Here is a 20,535-nt window from a genome sequence, read left to right as displayed (position 1 = left end):
AAGTATTTTGAAGCCATAAAAAGGTTTAGAAATGTTCTTTGTCATATGTTTACATAAAGAACCTTTAATATCCATGAAACGTTTCTGTTGAACAAAAGAAATAAAGAAGTGTTGACTGGAAGGTACTTTGGGGAACCAAAAATTCTTCAGTAGCATCGCTGTGAAGAACCCTTTACACCCGCTTTATTTTAAATAGTGAGCATCGTACCGTCTGTACCGTAATACAGTGAAGCAGCTGTGACCTTTGGCTGCGGTGTTATTGTGCATTTGTGCTGTGGCAGCTTTAGATCCGCTGTGTAGGGAAGAATTCTCACCTCTGCTAGCACAAGTGTGTTCTGCTGGAATAGGATCCGTCATCACACGTCACACATGTGTGTTTGTGTGTGTGTGTGTTAGACACGGGAGCAGACGGCATTTAGTGTCTGCTTTTAGACTTCAGTGTGAGGGGTCTTCCTCTGATCAGATATTTCAGTGGTGGGACAGATGTCACAGAGTGATTGTTATAGCTGCAGTACTGTATTCAAGCTTAGATCAGACAGTGATTGAACGCATCATGAGCTCAGACTGGGACTCAGACTCTGATGAAGACTGTGACTGGGGTGACAGTGAGGAAGAGGAGAATGAAAAAACTCAGAGGAAGGCTGGGTTATTCCTTTATTTAGAGAAAATCGCTTAGACTGTTAGGTTCGAGATTGTCTTCTGAATTTAATGCATTGATGTTTTTTCCATTCATTTTACTGAAATTGTAAACTGTTGATATTCAGCTTAATTTAAGATAAATATTATAAAGAGAGAGGGAATAACTCAAGTAAACTAAACATTTTCAGTGCCATGACACGCTAGACTTCATCTACTGCTTAAACAGCATTTCATGGCATTTATATTTATTTATTTATGCAATGCATATGTATTAACTATAGGGATCAAACCCATTACTTCTTGCAATGCTCTACTACTAACTACAGGGATTCGGTCCATCTGTGTGCATGTGTTTGTCTCTCAATATTCAATATATCATGCTTATGTGTTGTGCATTTGTTATTTTACAACAGGGAGGATATCAGAACTGCAAACTTCATTGCAGCAGAGACTGTCACCTGCCTTGTGATTGACAGAGAGTGAGTATATGTCACATTTAATCTGCATGCACCGCTGTCACTGATATACCAGCTGAGTAATCCAGTCCTGGTTATCTGGTTTATTGAATCCGCAGAATTTACAACAATGTTTATATTTGCAGTTGTAAATCTGTGAAGGAGCTTATCTGCTTTAATATAGATGTCAGTAAATCAGCTCAACCCAAAAAGCTGAGGTATCGTGTGTCATTGAGAGAGAGAAAGAGAGAGAGAGAGAGAGAGAGAGAGAGAGAGAGAGAGAGAGAGAGAGAGAGAGAGAGAGAGAGAATATTTTGTAATAAAAGCTTTATCATACTTATTACTGACGTTTTAATATAATAATAGTTAATGAAATACTTAGATCTTTAATCTAAAATGAGGTCCATTTAAAAGATAAATAGCAGTTGGGTGATAAAAGCAGCGTGCCAGTGTTGGTCAAGTTACTTGGAAATAGTAATTAGTTATTGATTACTGTTTACTTCTCCAAGAAAGTAATCCAGTTGCTTTACTGATTACTTATTTTCAAAAGTAATTAGTTACTTTACTAAGTTACTTTACTAAGTTACTTTTCAAAAACATGATGCACGACCTGAATATGCTATAAAGCAACAGACCTTTCAGCCTAATTCTATTCTTTCGGCATATTCCATCATTTAAGTTTTTTCACCTCACTACGCACACTAATTCGTGGGCGTGATAACATCGTTTTTTTTTACGCTGCTAACAATATCTATATAGCATAATGTCTACAAACATTAATAATATTAACATTACTATAAATCATTTAAAAGGTCTACAGGTTTTCAGTACTTCCAAGCATTAAACGCTGGATAGTTTTGTTCTCTTACTGTGGGTTCACACCAGCCGCGGAAGAGGCGGCAAAAATGCGCTATTCGCGCGTAGTTGGACGCTTGAACATTTGAGTTCACTCGCTTCATTCTCGTTTCTCATTTGAGAAATTCACGCGGAAATCCGCGTCATGGGAGGGGCTTCTGCGACTCCGCGGAGACTACACCACTCCGCTCGCTTCCTGTAATCACGTCACTACTACAGCAAGCTCCTGATTGGTTAACGTGGCGCGGAATTCCGCCAAAGTTCAGATTTTTGAACTCGCACGTTTCCCGCGGCAACGCTCAATTCGTGCGGAACGGCCCGCGCCTTCCGCGCCGCGGCTACCCCGTGTACCGCGCCGCAGGATGCCTAATCGCGTGTTTGCATTGACTTAACATGTAAATCATCCGCGCTTGCCGCCTCTTCCGCGGCTAGTGTGAATGCACAGTTACGCGCTCCATGTTGTCTCTTCATGTTCAACACTACACTGACTGACGGCGCGGCGCTCATACGTCATTATCACTCGACTCAACGGTCACGACACACAGTCTCATGAAACAAAATCAAGCAGTAAATAACGCAGTAACGCAGCCTGCTTACGGGGAAGTAATAGTAATCTAATTACTGTTTTTGCAATTGTAATCCCTTACTTTACTCGTTACTTGAAAAAAGTAATCGGATTACAGTTACTGCCCATCACTGGTAGGCAAAATACAATCTTGTGTTTAATCTGCAATCTGTAATTTTTGCCTCTTTGTTTGAAACTTGATAGCTCATTTTCATTGCATGGGATGAAGTCAAACTGAAAGTAATTATGAATCATTTTAAGCTTACGTTACAAATTGGGGTAAGATGAGTGCGGTTTTGAACACTGACTGTTTTATTTGTGTTTATTTTTATCTTAAAAAATGCAGATTGCAGCTATAATCATAATAAAAATGTAAAGTTGATGTAAACATGATGTTTCTTTTCAGCTCATATAAACACCTGATTGGAGGTTTGGAAGACGTGTCTAATAAAACTGGTGAAGACGCAGAGGCCAAAGCAAAGTAAGTGATATTAATTGTTAACTTCTACACGAGTCTTTTGTTTTTACAAAGAAATGTATACATTTATTTTTATGACCCTTCACTCTTAGAACGAATGTGTTAAAAACAACACATTTAGCATTGATTCTGGGACAACAATGCATTGTCTCAGAATTCACCCATCTCTGTGTTATTATTGAAACAACACATTTTAACACAACTTGTGTTATATTTTAACACAAAATGACACATAATGGGCCCTATTTTAACGATCTGAAACGCAAGTGCGAAGCGCAAAGCGCAGATGACTTTGTGGGCAGATCTTGGGCGCTGTTGCTATTTTCCCGGCGGGAGAAATAACTCTTGCGCCAGGCGCAAATCAATAAGGGGTTGGTCTGAAGTAGGTTCATTATTCATAGGTGTGGTTTGGGCGTAACGTCAAATAAACCAATCAGAACGCTATCCAACATTCCCTTTAAACGCAAGGGCGCAAGTTCCATGGCGGGTTGCTATTATTATGACGGAGTTACCAGGTGCACGCCAGGAGCGGTTCACAGCCGAGGAGACCCACGTTCTTGTAAGAGCAGTCAAAGACAGAGAAGTTGTGTTGTATGGGGATGGGAGAAACCTGCCCAAATTAGCATCAGTTAAACAGGCGTGAGAGGAAATAGACACAATTGTCTCATCAGCTGGCATCCCCAGGACGTTGCGCCAAGCGCTACAATGATATCAGGAGACGGGGGAATCCTAAGCTTGCCAGAATAAATCTGGCACTCCGTGTAACGGGAGGTGGATCTGCCTCTACATGACCTGACGCCAGCAGAGGACATCGCTGCGTCCACCCTCACCGCTGAAAGCCAAGAAACGCAAGCAGTCCAACCCCAAAGTACACTTACAAACCAAGTTCACATACATGAAGGTTTCTTATGAAAACATTTTAATAATTATTTACATAAAAAAACGTAATACAGCCACACAACAAACTTATGAAAATATTTTAATCGTTATTTGCATGAGATTAACACAGACACACAATAAATAAAAACTATCACCACAATCCTCACCACTATGATTTCCCTTATCTCATGTGTTAATATTTTTTATTGTAACAATTTATGATTTGCAAAAATAACTGTTGCATCTGTGTAGATTAGATAAGCAAAGTGTGTGCGCATTGTGCACGCTATACATTATGGTCAAGCATGCACCCTTAAAATAGCATAATGAACAACGTGCAATGCGTCACTGACTTTAGACTAGTTTTTTCTGGTCAGTGGCGCAATGGTTTTTTGAAACTGCAAAATAGCATCAGGGATGGTTTGCGCCGGAACACGTCTCATTTTTTGCGCTGAACCACCCAGGGAGCGCAAGTTCATTCCCTAGTTTCCCGACGTGCGTCTGTGGAGAGAAAACCCGCTGTGTGCCGGTGCAAAATACGAATGATACATGCGTCACTGACAAAGTCAATTGCGCTGTGTGCAAGATAGGGCCCATTGTGTTAAAAGCTTAAAGCACCAAGATGTGTAAATCCTTTCTAAGAGTGTTTCAGTTTGATTTTGTCACAGCAATTTTTGTGGCATCAGCTAATTTTTTCACTTACAGGAAGGGATGAACTGTAACTCTAGATGTATAGGGGCAACTGTAATACAATACAGAAGATGTGTTATGTAAGAGCATTCAGCAACTGTATATTATCAGAAGAAACACAATAAGAGAGATGCGATCAGTGCATAGTAATGAGAAAATCATCCATTTGGAGAACTGTGAAACCCATGCACAGAGAAAACACATGCACAGACAGAAAAAGAGATTGTGGGAAAGCTTAGAAAATGTCATTTTACATTTATGCATTTAGCAGACACTTTTATACACGCAAGATATTTTGGGTCTTATCCAGTGGCGTAGCAAGTCAGTCCCGAGCCCATATGCAAAAAAATTGACGGGCCCTCTTAAGCCAAAGCCCCCCCCAGCCTTGCCCGTTGGCACTGTTAACTTTGGCACGCAGGTCAACAACATATACTTTTAATAAGGTAGTCAAATATTTTTACTTTAATTTTACTTTAAAGGGTAGATTTAAATAAAGAAAAACAAAATGTTTTGGGTAGTTTTTGACTTGTGACTAAATTCTCCGCCTTCTCTTTTGTCTTTAAGGCCCCACTTTTATGTTTATATTTGTACATCCTTAATGCTCATATATAGATAGCCGCTATAGTAACCTCTCACACTGTGTTTTCTTTTCCTTTTTTGCTGCGGCGATGCGTCATGTAAAAAATGATGGCATTGTAGTCTACGGCAGCCACGGAGTGCAAAAAATAATAATAAACGCAAACAAGAAATGACGGAGAAATTAGACATTATGGAGAAATAAGCGGCCACAAATAAAAATTTAATTGAAAAAAAAAAATTATTAACAGCTGGGGCGGGCCCAGGGCTGGGCCCCCTATTGGCCCGGGCCTATTTGCACGCGCATACCCTGCATGCTCAAATGCTACGCCACTGGTCTTATCACGTCCGTGTTGCCAAAATACATTAATTTTTGGGGATCGAACCAAAGTCTTTTTAAGGAAGTCATGTCACTGCGCTGCCATGTTTGCAACGCTTTGCTAAAGCAAGACCTGTCAGATACTGCACATGCACAAAGTCCCTAAGCATGCATAGAAAATGCGTTTCCATCTCCCATTATTCTCATTTACTCTTTTTTGCATAAGTCAAAAAACACCTCAAGTGAATCTAAAAACGGTTTTGCAAATTAAGGGATTTTTATTAGAAATTTGGCATTTCCATCACTCGTTTCTTGTGCAGTACTTCAAAATGTGCAGTGTGATGGAAACCCAGCTCTTTTTGGAGGTCCTCAGCTGGGTCAGGAGTTTTAACTTGTGTGTGTGGATTCACCAGTTCTTGCCATGAATAAACATTTGAGCTGCAGGAACTCGTTTCCTTATTAAAAAAAAAACAGTTTTTTTCATCTAAATATAAATTTTCTTTCTCTTATCTGTTAATCTAATAAAAGCACTGGTAAATAATGAAAAGGTGTCTGTAGCTCGTGACTGTCACAGATTAAAGTTTATTAAGACATATCTACAGCTGTCACCTCCAGTAATCTGAACTATAAATCCTAATAAATGAATCTCCAGCTGTCTCATTGACACATACAGAGAGCTCTAATGAGACAAACTACAGGCTTCTAACATCACATCTGCTTTTTAGATTTGATCTCAATTACAGCTTGTAACAATTTTGACTTCAATCTCAAAATATTTTAATATTACTGTTGAAACTTACAAGAATAAATTGGAGAATAAAAATAACTTTTATGTTTATTTTTCATAACGTTATATTGAAAATATTTTATTTTATCAAAACTTCAATGTAAGGTACTACTTTCAAAGATGTATATTCTTAAACTGCTAAACAATTAGTTATAAAGTAGATTTTAATTCAGCATGTTTTTTTAATTTAGTTTGATGATATAATGGGCAGTGGTTATCTGTGAGTTACCCCTGCAGTTTAATGCAAATATATGAGACTGTGATGTCATCTTCAGATCTCAGCAGTCGGATGAAACCCTGCTGTCATCAAGCAGATTGACATTGAGAAAGCTTAACACTGTCCATCAAAGCAGAAAGACACATTTATATGTATTCATTTTGCAGATGTTTTTATCGTATCTTTTATCTTTTTACGTAACGCTGTGTTTTTTTTACTGTACATTATATGTGCACTCAGTGGAAAACAAAATCAGTTAAGCTACAGGAAAGCAATATGCTTTTTAAATCTTTCTTGTTTTCTTTTTTAATATTAACAGAAAAGTCAGTCAAACTGGTTTGGTTCTTTACAGTCTAATAATATGTGGATGAAACAATACACCTCTCTGTATTGCCCTTGAATACACTGCCACCTTGTGGTCAGTTTAATTTACTCTTATACAGTGTGCTAGTGATGGGAGAAACTGAGCTTTTCAAAGCTTTGAATCAAATGCAAAGCAAAATGATTTAGGCCTGGTTTCACAGACGAGGCTTAGCTAAAGCTAGGACTAGGCCTTAGTTAAATTTAAGATGTTTAAGCATATTTTATAAAAAAAAAGACGTTACTGGTGTGGACAAATCAAGGACCCTGGCATATTTTAAGATCTGTCAGTGCAAGTTAAGCATGTGTTTTAGTCTAGGACTAGCCTTAGGTTTGTTTATAGTTGGCTCGCTCACTGTTGCCCTATTCTTATATAATAAGGTCTCACGCAAGACTTCACACCACTCCGCGATTTGCCAATGCGACACGTCGACTATAAACAATACTTTAAGCTTTGTCTGTAAAACTGGGTGTCAAAATACTGTAAAAGCAATGAGATCTAGACCCAAACACAATGACGCCTTTTACAAACAATTGTTAATATCTACAGCGGTATAATTTTTTTATATCATTAAATGGTGATTATGTGGCATCTGAATACAAACACAACTGACACATTTTTATTAACATTTATTATAAAACTGACCAGAAATCAGTGAAAGCCAAACTGATTCAAGGGTTCACATTAAGATCAATACCCCATACACTGTAATAAAAATGCAGCATAAAGGTTATGCAAGTCAATTTAACCTACTATTATAAAAACAAGTAGAGATTGTTTAAAAAACTTTAAAACGATGTATGATTTGTTGAAATCTGAAAAAAGACAGAGCTACACTGGTTTGAAGTTGGCAAAGTCAATTTTGAGATTTTTTTTAAGTTTTAAGGCTTCAAAAGCAAAATCACTGAATCCATACCTTACAATCACTTGTAAAACTAATAGATTTGGCACACACAAAGCCAAAAACAATAAAAAATATATTTTTATACTTTTTTCTTTTATTGTTTGATTGACATTGAGACAGACCGCTTTAAGATTGACTGTAATGCAAGGATCTAATATAATGTTACACACATAAGAGACATAGCTAGCTTAAAATTACACTGTGCACATTCAGACTCATTTTGCCCGGCACAGGTCACATTTGTTAAGTTAAAGTAACATAAAAATATATTTTTTAAAATGTAGTGGACGCCGTCAGAGTTTTGAAACGTTTGGAAAGCCTTGTTTGCTTAAATCAATTTGAAACATGCCCCAAACCAATGATACGAAAACAAAAGATTCATAAAAGTTCATAAAGTAGTGTTTCAAAAGCGGCCATCACTACAGTACTGTATGTTAGTGGAGGCTTTTTATATGTAATGTATTAGAGGAATTAAAGTGTGTGCTGCAGGGTTTATTTTCTAATGAAAGCAATTTAGTGTATAAACTCTGATTATATTGTTGATTCCTGGGGATATAACATCAGTTGGCCGGGGAAATTGTGAATAGTGATATGCAATTCCAGCAGAAAATAAGCTGGAAGGTCATTTCAGATGGCTCCAGTCTTCAGATACAAACTCATTTAATTCCCATATCGAAGTTATTTTACATTATTGTGATCCAGGTACCCTGCGAACCTGCTGGTGTCCTAATCCAGATTGTAAAATGCAATATCTTTTTCATTTCGGCTAAGAAATAATTATCTTTGGCTCGTTGCAATCGGCGAGGGTTTTTGAATCGTATCCATGCCTGTACGCAGAACACGCCAGAGTTTCACAGCCTGCATTCACATTCCTGACCCGGTAAAATTGGCCAGCCAAATAACCAATTATGTGAAAGGGATTGAGTAATAACTGAAGGATGCTTTGTGTGTGCTGATGTTTAGGACCCCTGGTAGTGTGTATGGAAAATAACAACCTCTGGTTGACACTGGCGAGCAATTTTTGCCAGCCAACAAGATGAACTCATTCAAGTGAGTTATTTTCAAGAGATTTGATTGGCAGTTCTGACTCATGGGCCTTTAGGCGGACTCTGAATATAGGAAAATACACGGCTGTATTCACAGGTCACTTGGATAAGCTTGAGTTTGCAAACAAGCATTCGGCAGTGTTTTGTTTGGAATTGTATCAGATGCATGATTGTACAGCAAAAAAGAAATACAAACTAACACATTCTGTACATAAGTGACTGATTTTATTCCATTGTCTGTCTATGGTTTAACCTGCAGATATGAGGCAGAGAACGCTTTCTTCTCCAACCTAAACCTCTCCGATTTTAACATCATCGATACACTTGGAGTTGGAGGATTTGGACGTGTTGAACTGGTAAGTAAGAAATAACGTACTGGCAAAACCCTTGACAGTGTGATCAGGATCTGACACAAAGGGGAAGCAAACACATTTTATTTTGTAGTTGTCAAGTGTTTAACTCACTACAAGATGGCAATTAATGCTGGAGTGATATTAAACATAAATGTAGTACCGATGAAGATAATCTATGTGTTATTAGTTGTGAGCGGTTGTTATCAGGGAATAACAGACCTTGGAATGTTGCGGATGGTCAATCAGAATCAAGCATTCCAGTGAGCCGTGTAATAATAATGTAGTTCAGATGCAAATCCCTATAAGTGCGTCTGATTTATCAGACTCTTAATGGATTCTGCCAACATACTGGTATTTCTGAATGGCCTGAGGGGAATTAAGCAGATTCGAAGCGGAAGTATTTAATAAATGCAGGGCTGTTTCTAGGCATAGGCGAACTAGGCGGTCGCCTAGGGCGCCACCAGCTGCAGGGTGCATATACATTTTGACTGCTGCTTCACTGACTGAAATGGGTGAAAAATGAGCACTGCAACAAAATAAAGGACAAACTCTGAATGTTGTGTGTTTAACACAAAATGGATAACAAAATATTTCACCAGCATCAGACAAAAGTTTATATGTGTGATTTGCCCAAAAGTATTGGTGTATTATGTAATAATTATCAAGCAATGCACTTGTGATCATTTGCCCTTAAGAAAATGAAGCATGATTAAACTATGTAAACAGTTTTTTTTGTAGTAAGTAACCACAAATGTACTTATCATAACAACAATGGTATTATATTTGTAGTATAGACGATTTCATCGGACGCACGTGATACACGTCTGGATCCAAACCTTACTTCCGGTTTCGTTATTTTAATGGTCTGACTAGTTGCTAAACTGATCTCTTGAACAAATGCCTTGTCGAAAATAACAAATGTTTTGGTTTCCTAGGTAATCTATGTGTTGTTTTTTTGCTTGTTATATAAATAAACTACGTTTCATTCTATCTATATAGAATGAAACTTTCATTCTATCTATATAGAATGAAACTTTCATTCTATCTATATTTTTTCTCTGCTTATAAACTCTCAAATATGGGTATTTTTCTTGAAAAATATAATATAATATAATAAATATAATTACATTTTTATTAAGGAATTTTGTATGAGATCAGATTCAAAACGATTATCAAAACATACACAGAGTTTAAATGATTAAATAATTGTTTTGCTTCAGGTTTTTTATAAATTGGATAAGTGCGGCATCTAGTGGAGAATTGCGGTATTACAGATTAACATTGTTTAACACGTTTTTCATGCAAATGTTTTCTCTTAATTGACAAGATAACTCGTCAATGGAGGGGAAAGAGTTAAGATTTGAGTGTTACATGATCACATGATTTTTACATGATTTGTTGATTTGATCTAATGATCTTGTTTAGGGGGTGCCAATAGGGGTTCGCCTAGGACGTTAAAATGGCTAGAAAAGGCCCTGCATGAATGTATATGTAGGCTTTTGGATCTGAGCTCTCCTTTTTAAACAAATGAAGAGTTTCGTTGCAAAACGAGATAACTCTGTTTTTTTTTTTTCAGAAATCTCATTTTTTGGTTGTGCATATCAATTCAACTGCAGTTGGTTTGTTTTGATTTAAACCTTCATAACTTAAAAATACAGCTAAGTAGCACAATAAAACAAAATAATAACATGATAACATAATAATAAACATGTTTTGACAAAAATGTTACAAACGGATGTAAACTCTTCAAATACATAATTTTTATTATATACGTAAGTGTTTTTCTTAGTTAAGGACCATGTTTCTTAACACGGGTACCATCTGAAGCTGGACTTATCATGCATGGGAATTTTACTGTTACCTTAAACTAAAGCGAAACGTTTGTTTTTATTCTCAGGTGCAGCTCAAGAGTGACGAACTGAAGACGTTTGCAATGAAGATCCTAAAAAAGCGTCACATCGTGGACACGAGACAGCAGGAGCACATCCGCTCGGAGAAGCTCATCATGCAAGAGGCACATTCAGATTTCATTGTCAGGTATCTTCAGTGCCAGCAGCATAAATAAAAACAGCATTTTATGTTTTTTATCTAATAGGAGCTGCTGTAATTTCAGTGTTTGTGTTGTTGTTTGTAGACTCTACAGGACTTTTAAGGACAGTAAATACCTCTATATGCTGATGGAGGCGTGTTTAGGTGGAGAACTGTGGACTATTCTCAGAGACCGGTGAGATATTTTTTAAGTTTTCTTATTATCTGAAACACAGATCAGTTTTCATCACAACTGTTTGTTATTCTCATAACAGGGGCAACTTTGACGATTCGACTACACGGTTTTACACGGCGTGTGTGGTGGAGGCGTTTGCTTACCTGCATTCCAAAGGCATCATATACAGAGACCTCAAACCCGAGAACCTGATACTGGACCACAGAGGTTATGCCAAACTGGTGAGTCCACTTTATAAATCAGGGCTGTGTGAATGCCGGGTATCGCTTCACTCTTTAATTCTCACATTTTTTATATATATTTTAATATGTTAAAGGTGGATTTTGGCTTTGCCAAGAAGATCGGTTTTGGGAAAAAGACGTGGACGTTCTGCGGTACTCCGGAGTACGTGGCTCCCGAGATCATCCTGAACAAAGGACACGACATCTCGGCAGATTACTGGTCCCTCGGGATCCTCATGTATGAGCTACTGACTGGCAAGTAAGACAGAGGAGTCCATGTGTTTTAGAAAGAAGTCCATTAAACATTATAAAGTGTAACCTGTTTTTAACACTCCACATCTCAGTCCTCCTTTTTCAGGCCCTGATCCGATGAAAACATACAACATCATTCTCAGAGGCATCGACATGATCGAGTTCCCCAAAAAAATTACAAAAAATGCTGCCAATCTCATCAAAAAGCTATGCAGGTATGACCATCACAACATTAGGAAAATAACACACATTTGCGCTCTCTTAACCACCGTTATCCACACAGATTTCTGTCTTTTCTTTGTTCACAGAGACACTCCGTCTGAACGACTTGGCAACTTGAAAAATGGTGTCAAAGACATCCAAAAGCACAAGTGAGTTTAAGGTGTTTTGAAACTTTATGATGCCAAGGACCCCCAAATATGAGGAACCTTTGTGAGGGACCCCATACCTCATATTTAGTATCTAGGGCAAATATAATTGGGTACACTTAGAGTAATGCTGGATGTATAAGAGAAACTTTTTTATTGCAGCAACTATGACAATTGTTTCATAAAACAATACTGCCTTAATGGCCATTCACACTTAAAATGATTACTATAAAAATATTGTTTTGGAATTTTTTTTATCTTAACTTATTCCCCGCAAGCCATTTTTTGAAAAGTTGCCCGCCAGCATTTTTTGTGTTTTCACCAAAGTTTTGCAAAAATTTTCTTCCAAAAATAAATAAACATACAAATATATCAAATAAAACAACAGACCCTCTGCTCTCAAACAAAACGGGTAAAAAAAGTTTCATCCTATCTATATTTTTACTCTGCTTATAAACCATTGACAGCCAATCAAATCTATTCGAATTTAAAGTGAAATGACAGACGACACTGTGGAGAAGCTCTTTGCTGAGGTCCATAAAATCAAATTATCTGAGCTATCCAGCCCTGTTGCAGTGAATTTGACTACATAATGTTTTTATTAGGGATGGGCATTTTTCAGTAATATAGTATTTGAATATTTGAGCTCATAAAAAAGAATATTCGAATATTTGTTTATTTAAATAACACTAATTAAGATATACTTTTAAAGTTTTATGTTCATTTCACAGAAGGTTTATAATTGGCAAATATCCACAACAAGCTAAGCTATAATGTTTTATCTCTTAAAAAAAAAAATTCTTTAGAAAAATAGCCTACAGAAAAATGGCGTTAAAACCCCGTTCATTTATTCTACTACAGCAATAGATAAAATGATAGATTACACAAATGCACAATTTAGATATGTGAAATGCAGCGTGCCGAGGACATCTGCTGGTTATAAAGAACCGCATATTTAAACGTTTAATGGCGTATACAATTGCAGTTTTTAATCTATAGTATTAGTTAATGCCATTAAAGGTAAATAATTTGTGTGAGTACTGCGGCACACGACCAAATTAACATGAAGTTATCATTATCATCTGGTGGTATGGATTGCTAATATAGTTATCATCATAGTTAACTTTTTCCCCGCCATTATCCCCCCGAGTTATCTCGTCAATTAAGAGTAAACATTTGCATAAAAAAGTGTTCCTGATTAATTTTTATGTTAATCTGCAATACCGCGATTATCCACTAGATGGACTTACCATAGCACTTTAGAGATGCGCGGATGGGCTATTATTTCATCCGCAACCGCATCACAAAACTCATCATCCGTCCGCCATCCATCCGCACCAACGTTTCTGACCAGTTTTTCAAAACCGCACCCGCCCGCCATCCGCTGACTGGGCGATGCAAGGCACTGCTGATGACAGCCGCTGCTGATGACAGCCGCGAGACTAGAAAGCCCTAGCATATAAGCAGTGAACTCAGGCTATGTTTACATTAATGCGTTTATCCTTTAAAACGCATTACTTTTGCTACGTTTACGCCTTTCATCTACACTACATCACCGTTTTCGGCCCTCATAAACGGATTCGTTCGTCAACGCTGCAGACCCTGTTTTAGTTTGAGAACTCAGACGTTGCGCTGAGTGTAAATGTAGATGGAGTCTTATGTAAACGAACAGCTGATGTTAACGTGACAGCGCATCATTTTCAAAGTAAAACTTATTTTATTCAGGTAAATGGAGGTTTGCAACGGAGGTTTTGACAAAAATAGTAAACATCTACCAACCAGCTATTATACACGCTATATCGGATTGTTTTAACATGTATCATCATAGATAATGTCTATTTTATATTTATGTTTGAGTATTGTTGGGTTTGAATATTGTTGTAATGTGTTTATGTTTTGTTTAAATTTAGTTAGCTTATTACGAAAGATAGACAGTAATTTTAAACGCCATAGGGTGTTGTAAAGGCCAATATGAAGGGAGAATTGTAATAGGTCAGACCTTATTTTCGAGTTTAATTTAAGTTTTGTTTTCTACTTTAAAATGAATTTTGTTTCAGATAATTTGTCTCTTAATTTTAATCGATGTTTTGTTGATAAGTTCATAAGTGATGTGAATATAAATTAATAAAAACAATAAACTCAACGTCATTAATATTTAATGCTCGTTTAGCCGATTGCGCTTTTAGCAATTTCAGCATTTTCTGTGTTGCTAGCGGAGGACGTGCACGGACCTCGCACACATTTAAAAATTAATGCAATAAGCATTTCTGTAGGCTAAAGCTATACTTCACCTCTTATATATGTTTGATTGAAGTTTGCATTTGCTGAAATTTATTTTTGCTTCAAGTTCGTTTAGTACTGTTCACTTGAATGCTTTCTTTTTAAATCATAAGACCAGTCTCCGATCAGCGCACATGACATGGGACAAAAATAAATAAATAAATAGCCTAAATTAAACGCACAAATTTCATAGTCTGCACTGGTGTCATCCTGATTTACCACTTTGTAAAACTTATTCCAGGCAACCCTTTTCTGACCTTTTTTTCCTTTGTTTTTAATTCTCATTTTTTTGAGTTTGCCACGCACCTCCTTCGCCGGCGTTGATAAGAGCTGTGTGAAAATGCGTCCTCATTTCTCCGCGCTGTTAATGATAGAACGAATGGATCCTTAACAGCCGAGGCTATCCCAAACAATTTAAACCTTTATTAAATAAAAGTGTATTTAGAAAACTTTTTCTTGTCACTGTTTTAGTATTATAAGTTATGTTTTGTGTTAATATTATTCGGTTTATGTTGCGTACTATATTTCTAAGGTTGATTATTTGATATACTGTTGTTGAATAGTTTAATCTACATCAATGTGTCATATTTTCTAAAATAAATTCACATTTTTCTGATTACATATTTATTTTAATAAGTCAGAAATGTCTTACTGGGGCACGTGCAACAAGTGACCCAAATTATGGGTCCTCAGAAGGCTAGACCGTCTCATTTCAGTTCTCTTCGCGAACTTCTGAGGCTGCCACCTTGAAAGACAGAGTGCTCACCTTTTAAAGTCGCATGCTTAGAAGGACACAGCTAATAACAAGCAGTCGATCCGCCACCCGCCCGAATTTAATTAAAATATTATTTTTCGTCACGTCATCCGCCCGATCCGCGGTTTATCCCCGGAGTCCGCGGCTGTAACCGCCAACCGCACATCTCTATAGCACTTACCCACTTTATGAAAAAACTGAAGCCAAAATGTTATTCAATAATTTTAAGTTATGTGTATGATTTGATAATCATTCTGAATCTGATCTCTAACAAAATTTCTTCACAAAAATGCAATAATTTCAGCTTTTTGCTAAAATTTTTATTTTTATTTTTTATTTTTTAAGAAAAATACCCATATTTAAGATATAAGCAGAGAAAAAAAATATAGATAGGATGAAACATTTTTTGTTTGTTTGTTTGTTTATTGTTTTGTAAAAATCACAAAAATACTGGCAGGCAACTTTTCAAAAAATTGCCGGCGGGGAATGAGTTAAAGTTATGGTTATCGTTAAAATATGAACGACCCTTTACAAACCTCAATGTGTGAGATAAAAGAGGTTGTGATAAGGAAAACACACTAGAAAGTTACAAGGTAAATATAAACAATTAAATGTATCCGAGGTAAACACCTAATAAATAAGTTGTACATTTTTTTTTGTCTTTTTTCTCAGAATTTTTCTGGGGACCCCCTAGAACCTCCCGGAGGCCACCTGGGGGTCCCCGGACCCAAGTTTGAAAACCCCTGCTGTAAGCGACATACAGTAGTATTCTGCAGAATACTACACATAAAATAAGTTAGGGGTAAGTTCTGTAAACAGACAAAATAAAAAATTAGGGCCCACAATTGTATAGCCTATCAGTAAGACTTTGTGTTAATTATATTAAGGGTTTTGGAGGGTGGTGCTGTGAAGCAAACACATGTGATTGAAGTGACAGTGTGGTCTAAAAGCCTGGGTACACTGTCAGAAAAAAAGGTTTAAAACTGTACCTTTTCTGTCACTGGGGTGGTACCCTCAAAGGTTCAGTTTTGTACCTTTTATAGGTATACAACACATTGAAATATTGTACCTTTTGGGGTACAATATTATAAGGACCTATTTTGTACCTTTAAAGGTACAGTTAAATGTTTTGTACCACTAACATTTATCTGGTACAAAATTGGTCCTTAAAGGTACACAATAGGTCCTTAAGGTATAATATTGTACCCCAAAAGGGGGGACAGTGTATACTTCAGTTTTGACACGTACGTGAGGGTCAGTGTCAGAGGCGTCATGCTGATTCATGCATATTCATGTTCTCAAATATGGTCAAATATGATGCAAAAATGCATTCATCTAATAATTTTATATAAATATGTTTTATAGGCTAGTTTTCTTTTTAGGTTGCAAGTTTTCAATGCAATTTAATTGAAATGTGAAAATAAACGAAAAATTACAGCATTACATTAAGTTCTACTTAAGTTGCATTAAAGGTTTCTGTTTATTTCCTGTTTTTGCAGTGTTAATCATTACAGGCAATCACAGACGTGACCGATGAGTGCATTAATTTAACGTTTAAATGAGTCTGTGTGAAAGTGTACTTTTTCACTCAGTTTTTCATTAATGTGTAAAATAGCAATTAAATTAACTTCTATAAGCGCTTCTTACCTTTTTTTGTCTGTGTAGTCCATGAGAATATGGCATATAAAAATATTTTAATGTATTATGATTACAGTATGAAGTGTGCACACAGTGCCCCCTTAAAAAAATGGTGCATGACGCTCCAGTCAGCGTACAGTGCATGTGACGTAAATATCGTCATCAGAAAATTACACACATAGAGTACACACACCGCCAGATTTTTGCAAATCACGCTGCACATGTACCCTTTATTTTTATCTAATTATTATCTGATATGCAAGATGTATTGCAATTTGTCCCAATGTGCATGCTTTGAACTGAAGTGTACACGTACAAGTCAAGGCTGTGTGTGCGTAAATAAACAAAGTATACTCAGGCCATAAAGCTATATCATAACCTCTCATAACAATGACCTGAATAAAGAGTCTCTTTATTTAAGATTTATGAATCATCTAATGTAATAAATGTGTGTGCAGATGGTTTGAAGGGTTTAACTGGGACGGTTTGAGGAAAGGGACACTGATGCCCCCTATCATTCCTAGTGTAAGTATTCATGCTAAATATTTGTATTTGACAGATTTTGCATTCTTACAATGGGTCTCATTCACTAAGCATGCGTACGCACGAATTTGTGCGTGAGATGTGCATACGGATGTTTTCGCGAAAAAAATCTTGATTCAACCAAAACGTTTGTATAAAAATTTCTTCCAAATGTACGAAAAAATCAATAATCTCGTACGCTATAATAAAATAACAGGCTATAATTATAACGTTTATAATAATGTTAATTTTATATTATAATATTTTATAAATTCTATATTATTATATAAATTATCTATATTATTATTAATGATAATGATAATGACAAATCATCACGCTTTCCTTCTTCACTTTTTTAAATCTCTATGAAAGTGTCTGCTTAATGTAAACGTAATAAAAAGTCTAAATCACTTCATCTCCTGTCTGTTTTATTTTAAATACAGATACGTGTCTCTGTCATATTAATTAAATGTCGCACACATTTAATTGGACACACAGCACATCTGGCTTCCTCCAGCGACAGCAAAACCTCCCAAATGTAATAATGTAAAGCAAAACAGAATATTACTGGTAAAAATTATGATCATGAATTTCTTTTGCTTCAGTGACAAACTTCTCTAAACATTTTTGTGGACCAGCGCTGCGGAAAGCCCTTATATGGAGCTAGATTGGGCGTGTTTTATGCAAATTGCCAGCCTCGTTCATGTGTGTGTACGCGCACGTGTTGTGAATTAGGCAGAAAAGTTTTCGTGAAAAGTTCAAGTGTGTGTACACATAAGAGAATGTACGCAAATACTAGTGAATGAGACCCAATGTTTGCATTCATATGCTTGGATTATGTTTTGTGTTTTAGAATATTATCTTGACACTTGTAAACACTCCTCTACATGCTAACACGTTTCTTTTTTTTTCTGATCATGCAGGTAACATCATCCACAGACACCAGTAACTTTGACAGCTTCCCAGAAGACAATGAAGACCCACCACCTGATGATAACTCAGGCTGGGACGTAGACTTTTAAACAGACCCAAACACACAACGTGCGCACACAGACACGCAACAATGCTCGAAATGAAGCAGGACTACCAATCAGGAGAACTGCAGGGAATGGATGACGTCCAATGACATGACGTTCTGGTGGAGCGACTCAAAAAACAACCCTGAATCGTGTGTGTTTGTGTGCGCATATAATAACCATCTTTACTGTGAGGTAATTGAAGAGACGGACCATTTAGGGAAAAGGTTGTGACCTCAATGATTTGTTCTTCTCCCTGATTGGCTGCAAACTCTTCATGCACCAATTTGTGTGCAGACTACTCTAAAGAAGACTATGTGATAACAACACTGTATGTCACGGGAGTCCTGACAGACCTGAATGTTACACTTAAAGTAATACTCATTCATTATAGCACATGTACATAGTAGCATAGTATCATTATCCCAAAACACACGCGTACGCTGGCGTTCCTGACATGTATCGGTTTATCTTTCATGTTTCAAGACTTTTGCTCGGTTTCACCATCTCTTCAGACACACACAGACGCATTATCTCACCTGTCTCTGCTGTTTATTTATTGCCATTACGGTTTATGATATTCTGAGCCCAGCGCTGGTTTTCTCAAAATGATGTGCCTCAAAATCATAGCTTCATTGATACGAGTCTACTGTATTTATTGTCCTAGATGCATTTCTATTGAGGAGCAGGTGAGTAATAATCACTGTGAATGGTCGGCTTTCAAACAGAAAGGGGCGGAGTTTAATCAGTTTGCCTTTTATGGCCGTTTCCTAACTGTGTTGTCAAAGGACTAATTGGACCGCAGGTGCATTGTAATCATTTCCACGGAGATTCAGATCATGAACAGTATTAGTGCCTTAAACCAACGGCATCCCAAACCTGCTGCATGCCTTCAGTACAATCCCTTCAGCCTGCTGCTGTCCATCAGATGCTCTCTGTGTCCTTTTTATACAATAAAGCAACCGTTTTAGACATTCTCAGTGTCCTCACAAACGTTTTTTTTCTGTATGTTAGACCTTTGGAAAAAACATTGCTTTAATAAATTCTTTGCCACAAAATAAAGTATGTGATGGCAAGATCTAAAATGACAGGAAGCACCTACCTGTGTATTAAAAAATCTTTGCTGCCTTCAATTTTTTGTTGATCTTTAAAGGATTAGTCCATTATTTTCTTTAAAAAATCCAGATAATTTACTCACCACCATGTCATCCAAAATGTTGATGTCTTTCTTTGTTCAATCGAGAAGAAATTATGTTTTTTGAGGAAAACATGTCAGGATTTTTCTTATTTTAATGGACTTTTATGGACCCCAACACTTAACAGTTTTAATGCAGTTTAAAATTGCAATTTCAAAGGACTCTAAACGATCTCAAATGAAGCATAAGGGGCTTATCTAGCGAAACGATTGTCATTTTTGACAAGAAAAATAAAAAATATGCACCTTTAAACCACTTCTCCTCGTCTTCCTCCGGTCGTGTAACGTGCCAGCGCGACCTCACGCAATACGTCATCACGTCAAGAGGTCACAGATGTACCAAATGTATACACATCTGTACATAGAAGGTACGTATTAAGACCAAGGCAGATATGCATCACACTTCAAAATAAGATCATATGCAGCATGCCTATTAATATTTCTTTTACTGTGACAGTTAACTTTTATCCAAATTTGTGAGAATGACAATTCCTCAATCTTTCTAAATACAACGATGAAAATTTAATGAAAGATCTCCAAACTAAAAATCTAAATTTACAAAGCAATGTGTCCACACTACAGTCAGGCAGATGCAGTAAAGCCTGCAGTGCATTTAACCTATAGGGCTGGGTATTGGCAAGGGCCTCGTGATACGATACGCATCACGATACGATGCGATGCATGTTGCGATACATTGAAATGCTTTTTCTTTCTTTTTATCAAAAATTTAAAAAATAGTGCAGATTTTTTTGCTTTTTTTAAGCCAAAGTGCATCCACACGAAAGCTGCAGGTGTTTTTAAATGTTCTGCCATTTTTTTACTCCCACTAACTTCTGAGACATTGGCCGTATATGACAGACAACTGGACAGCGACAAGCAGCGGCGGAGGAGGTAGGTCGTTTGAGGGATTATTACATTTTTAAATATCGATAGTAGAGATA

At 36.8% G+C, this 20,535-nt stretch overlaps 1 protein-coding gene and 1 long non-coding RNA gene across 4 annotated transcripts in view; one reads left to right on the top strand and one right to left on the bottom strand.

Moving 5' to 3' along the window:
- prkg1a (protein kinase cGMP-dependent 1a) overlaps nucleotides 1-19,376 on the top strand; it is a 123,037-nt gene extending 103,661 nt beyond the window's left edge. For all 3 annotated transcript variants that reach the window (XM_055169773.2, XM_055169772.2, XM_055169771.2), the window contains exons 8-18: nucleotides 1,053-1,118; nucleotides 2,921-2,995; nucleotides 9,031-9,127; nucleotides 11,022-11,161; nucleotides 11,259-11,348; nucleotides 11,428-11,569; nucleotides 11,665-11,828; nucleotides 11,914-12,036; nucleotides 12,130-12,192; nucleotides 17,320-17,386; nucleotides 18,307-19,376. In XM_055169773.2, the coding sequence (XP_055025748.2) occupies nucleotides 1,053-1,118; nucleotides 2,921-2,995; nucleotides 9,031-9,127; nucleotides 11,022-11,161; nucleotides 11,259-11,348; nucleotides 11,428-11,569; nucleotides 11,665-11,828; nucleotides 11,914-12,036; nucleotides 12,130-12,192; nucleotides 17,320-17,386; nucleotides 18,307-18,405 (1,126 nt within the window). In that variant the 3' untranslated portion in view covers nucleotides 18,406-19,376. The remainder of the gene's footprint in view (nucleotides 1-1,052; nucleotides 1,119-2,920; nucleotides 2,996-9,030; nucleotides 9,128-11,021; nucleotides 11,162-11,258; nucleotides 11,349-11,427; nucleotides 11,570-11,664; nucleotides 11,829-11,913; nucleotides 12,037-12,129; nucleotides 12,193-17,319; nucleotides 17,387-18,306) is intronic.
- The window catches only part of LOC129415692 (uncharacterized), a 117,065-nt gene that overhangs the window by 13,442 nt on the left and 83,088 nt on the right, over nucleotides 1-20,535 (bottom strand). The gene's annotated exons all lie outside the window — the stretch shown is intronic.

The sequence above is a fragment of the Misgurnus anguillicaudatus genome, chromosome 11, assembly GCF_027580225.2.
Source record: "Misgurnus anguillicaudatus chromosome 11, ASM2758022v2, whole genome shotgun sequence".
Classification (NCBI taxonomy): Eukaryota; Metazoa; Chordata; class Actinopteri; order Cypriniformes; family Cobitidae; genus Misgurnus; species Misgurnus anguillicaudatus.
Note: the sequence above shows the minus strand (reverse complement) of the source record. Positions and strands in the feature narration are given on the sequence as shown.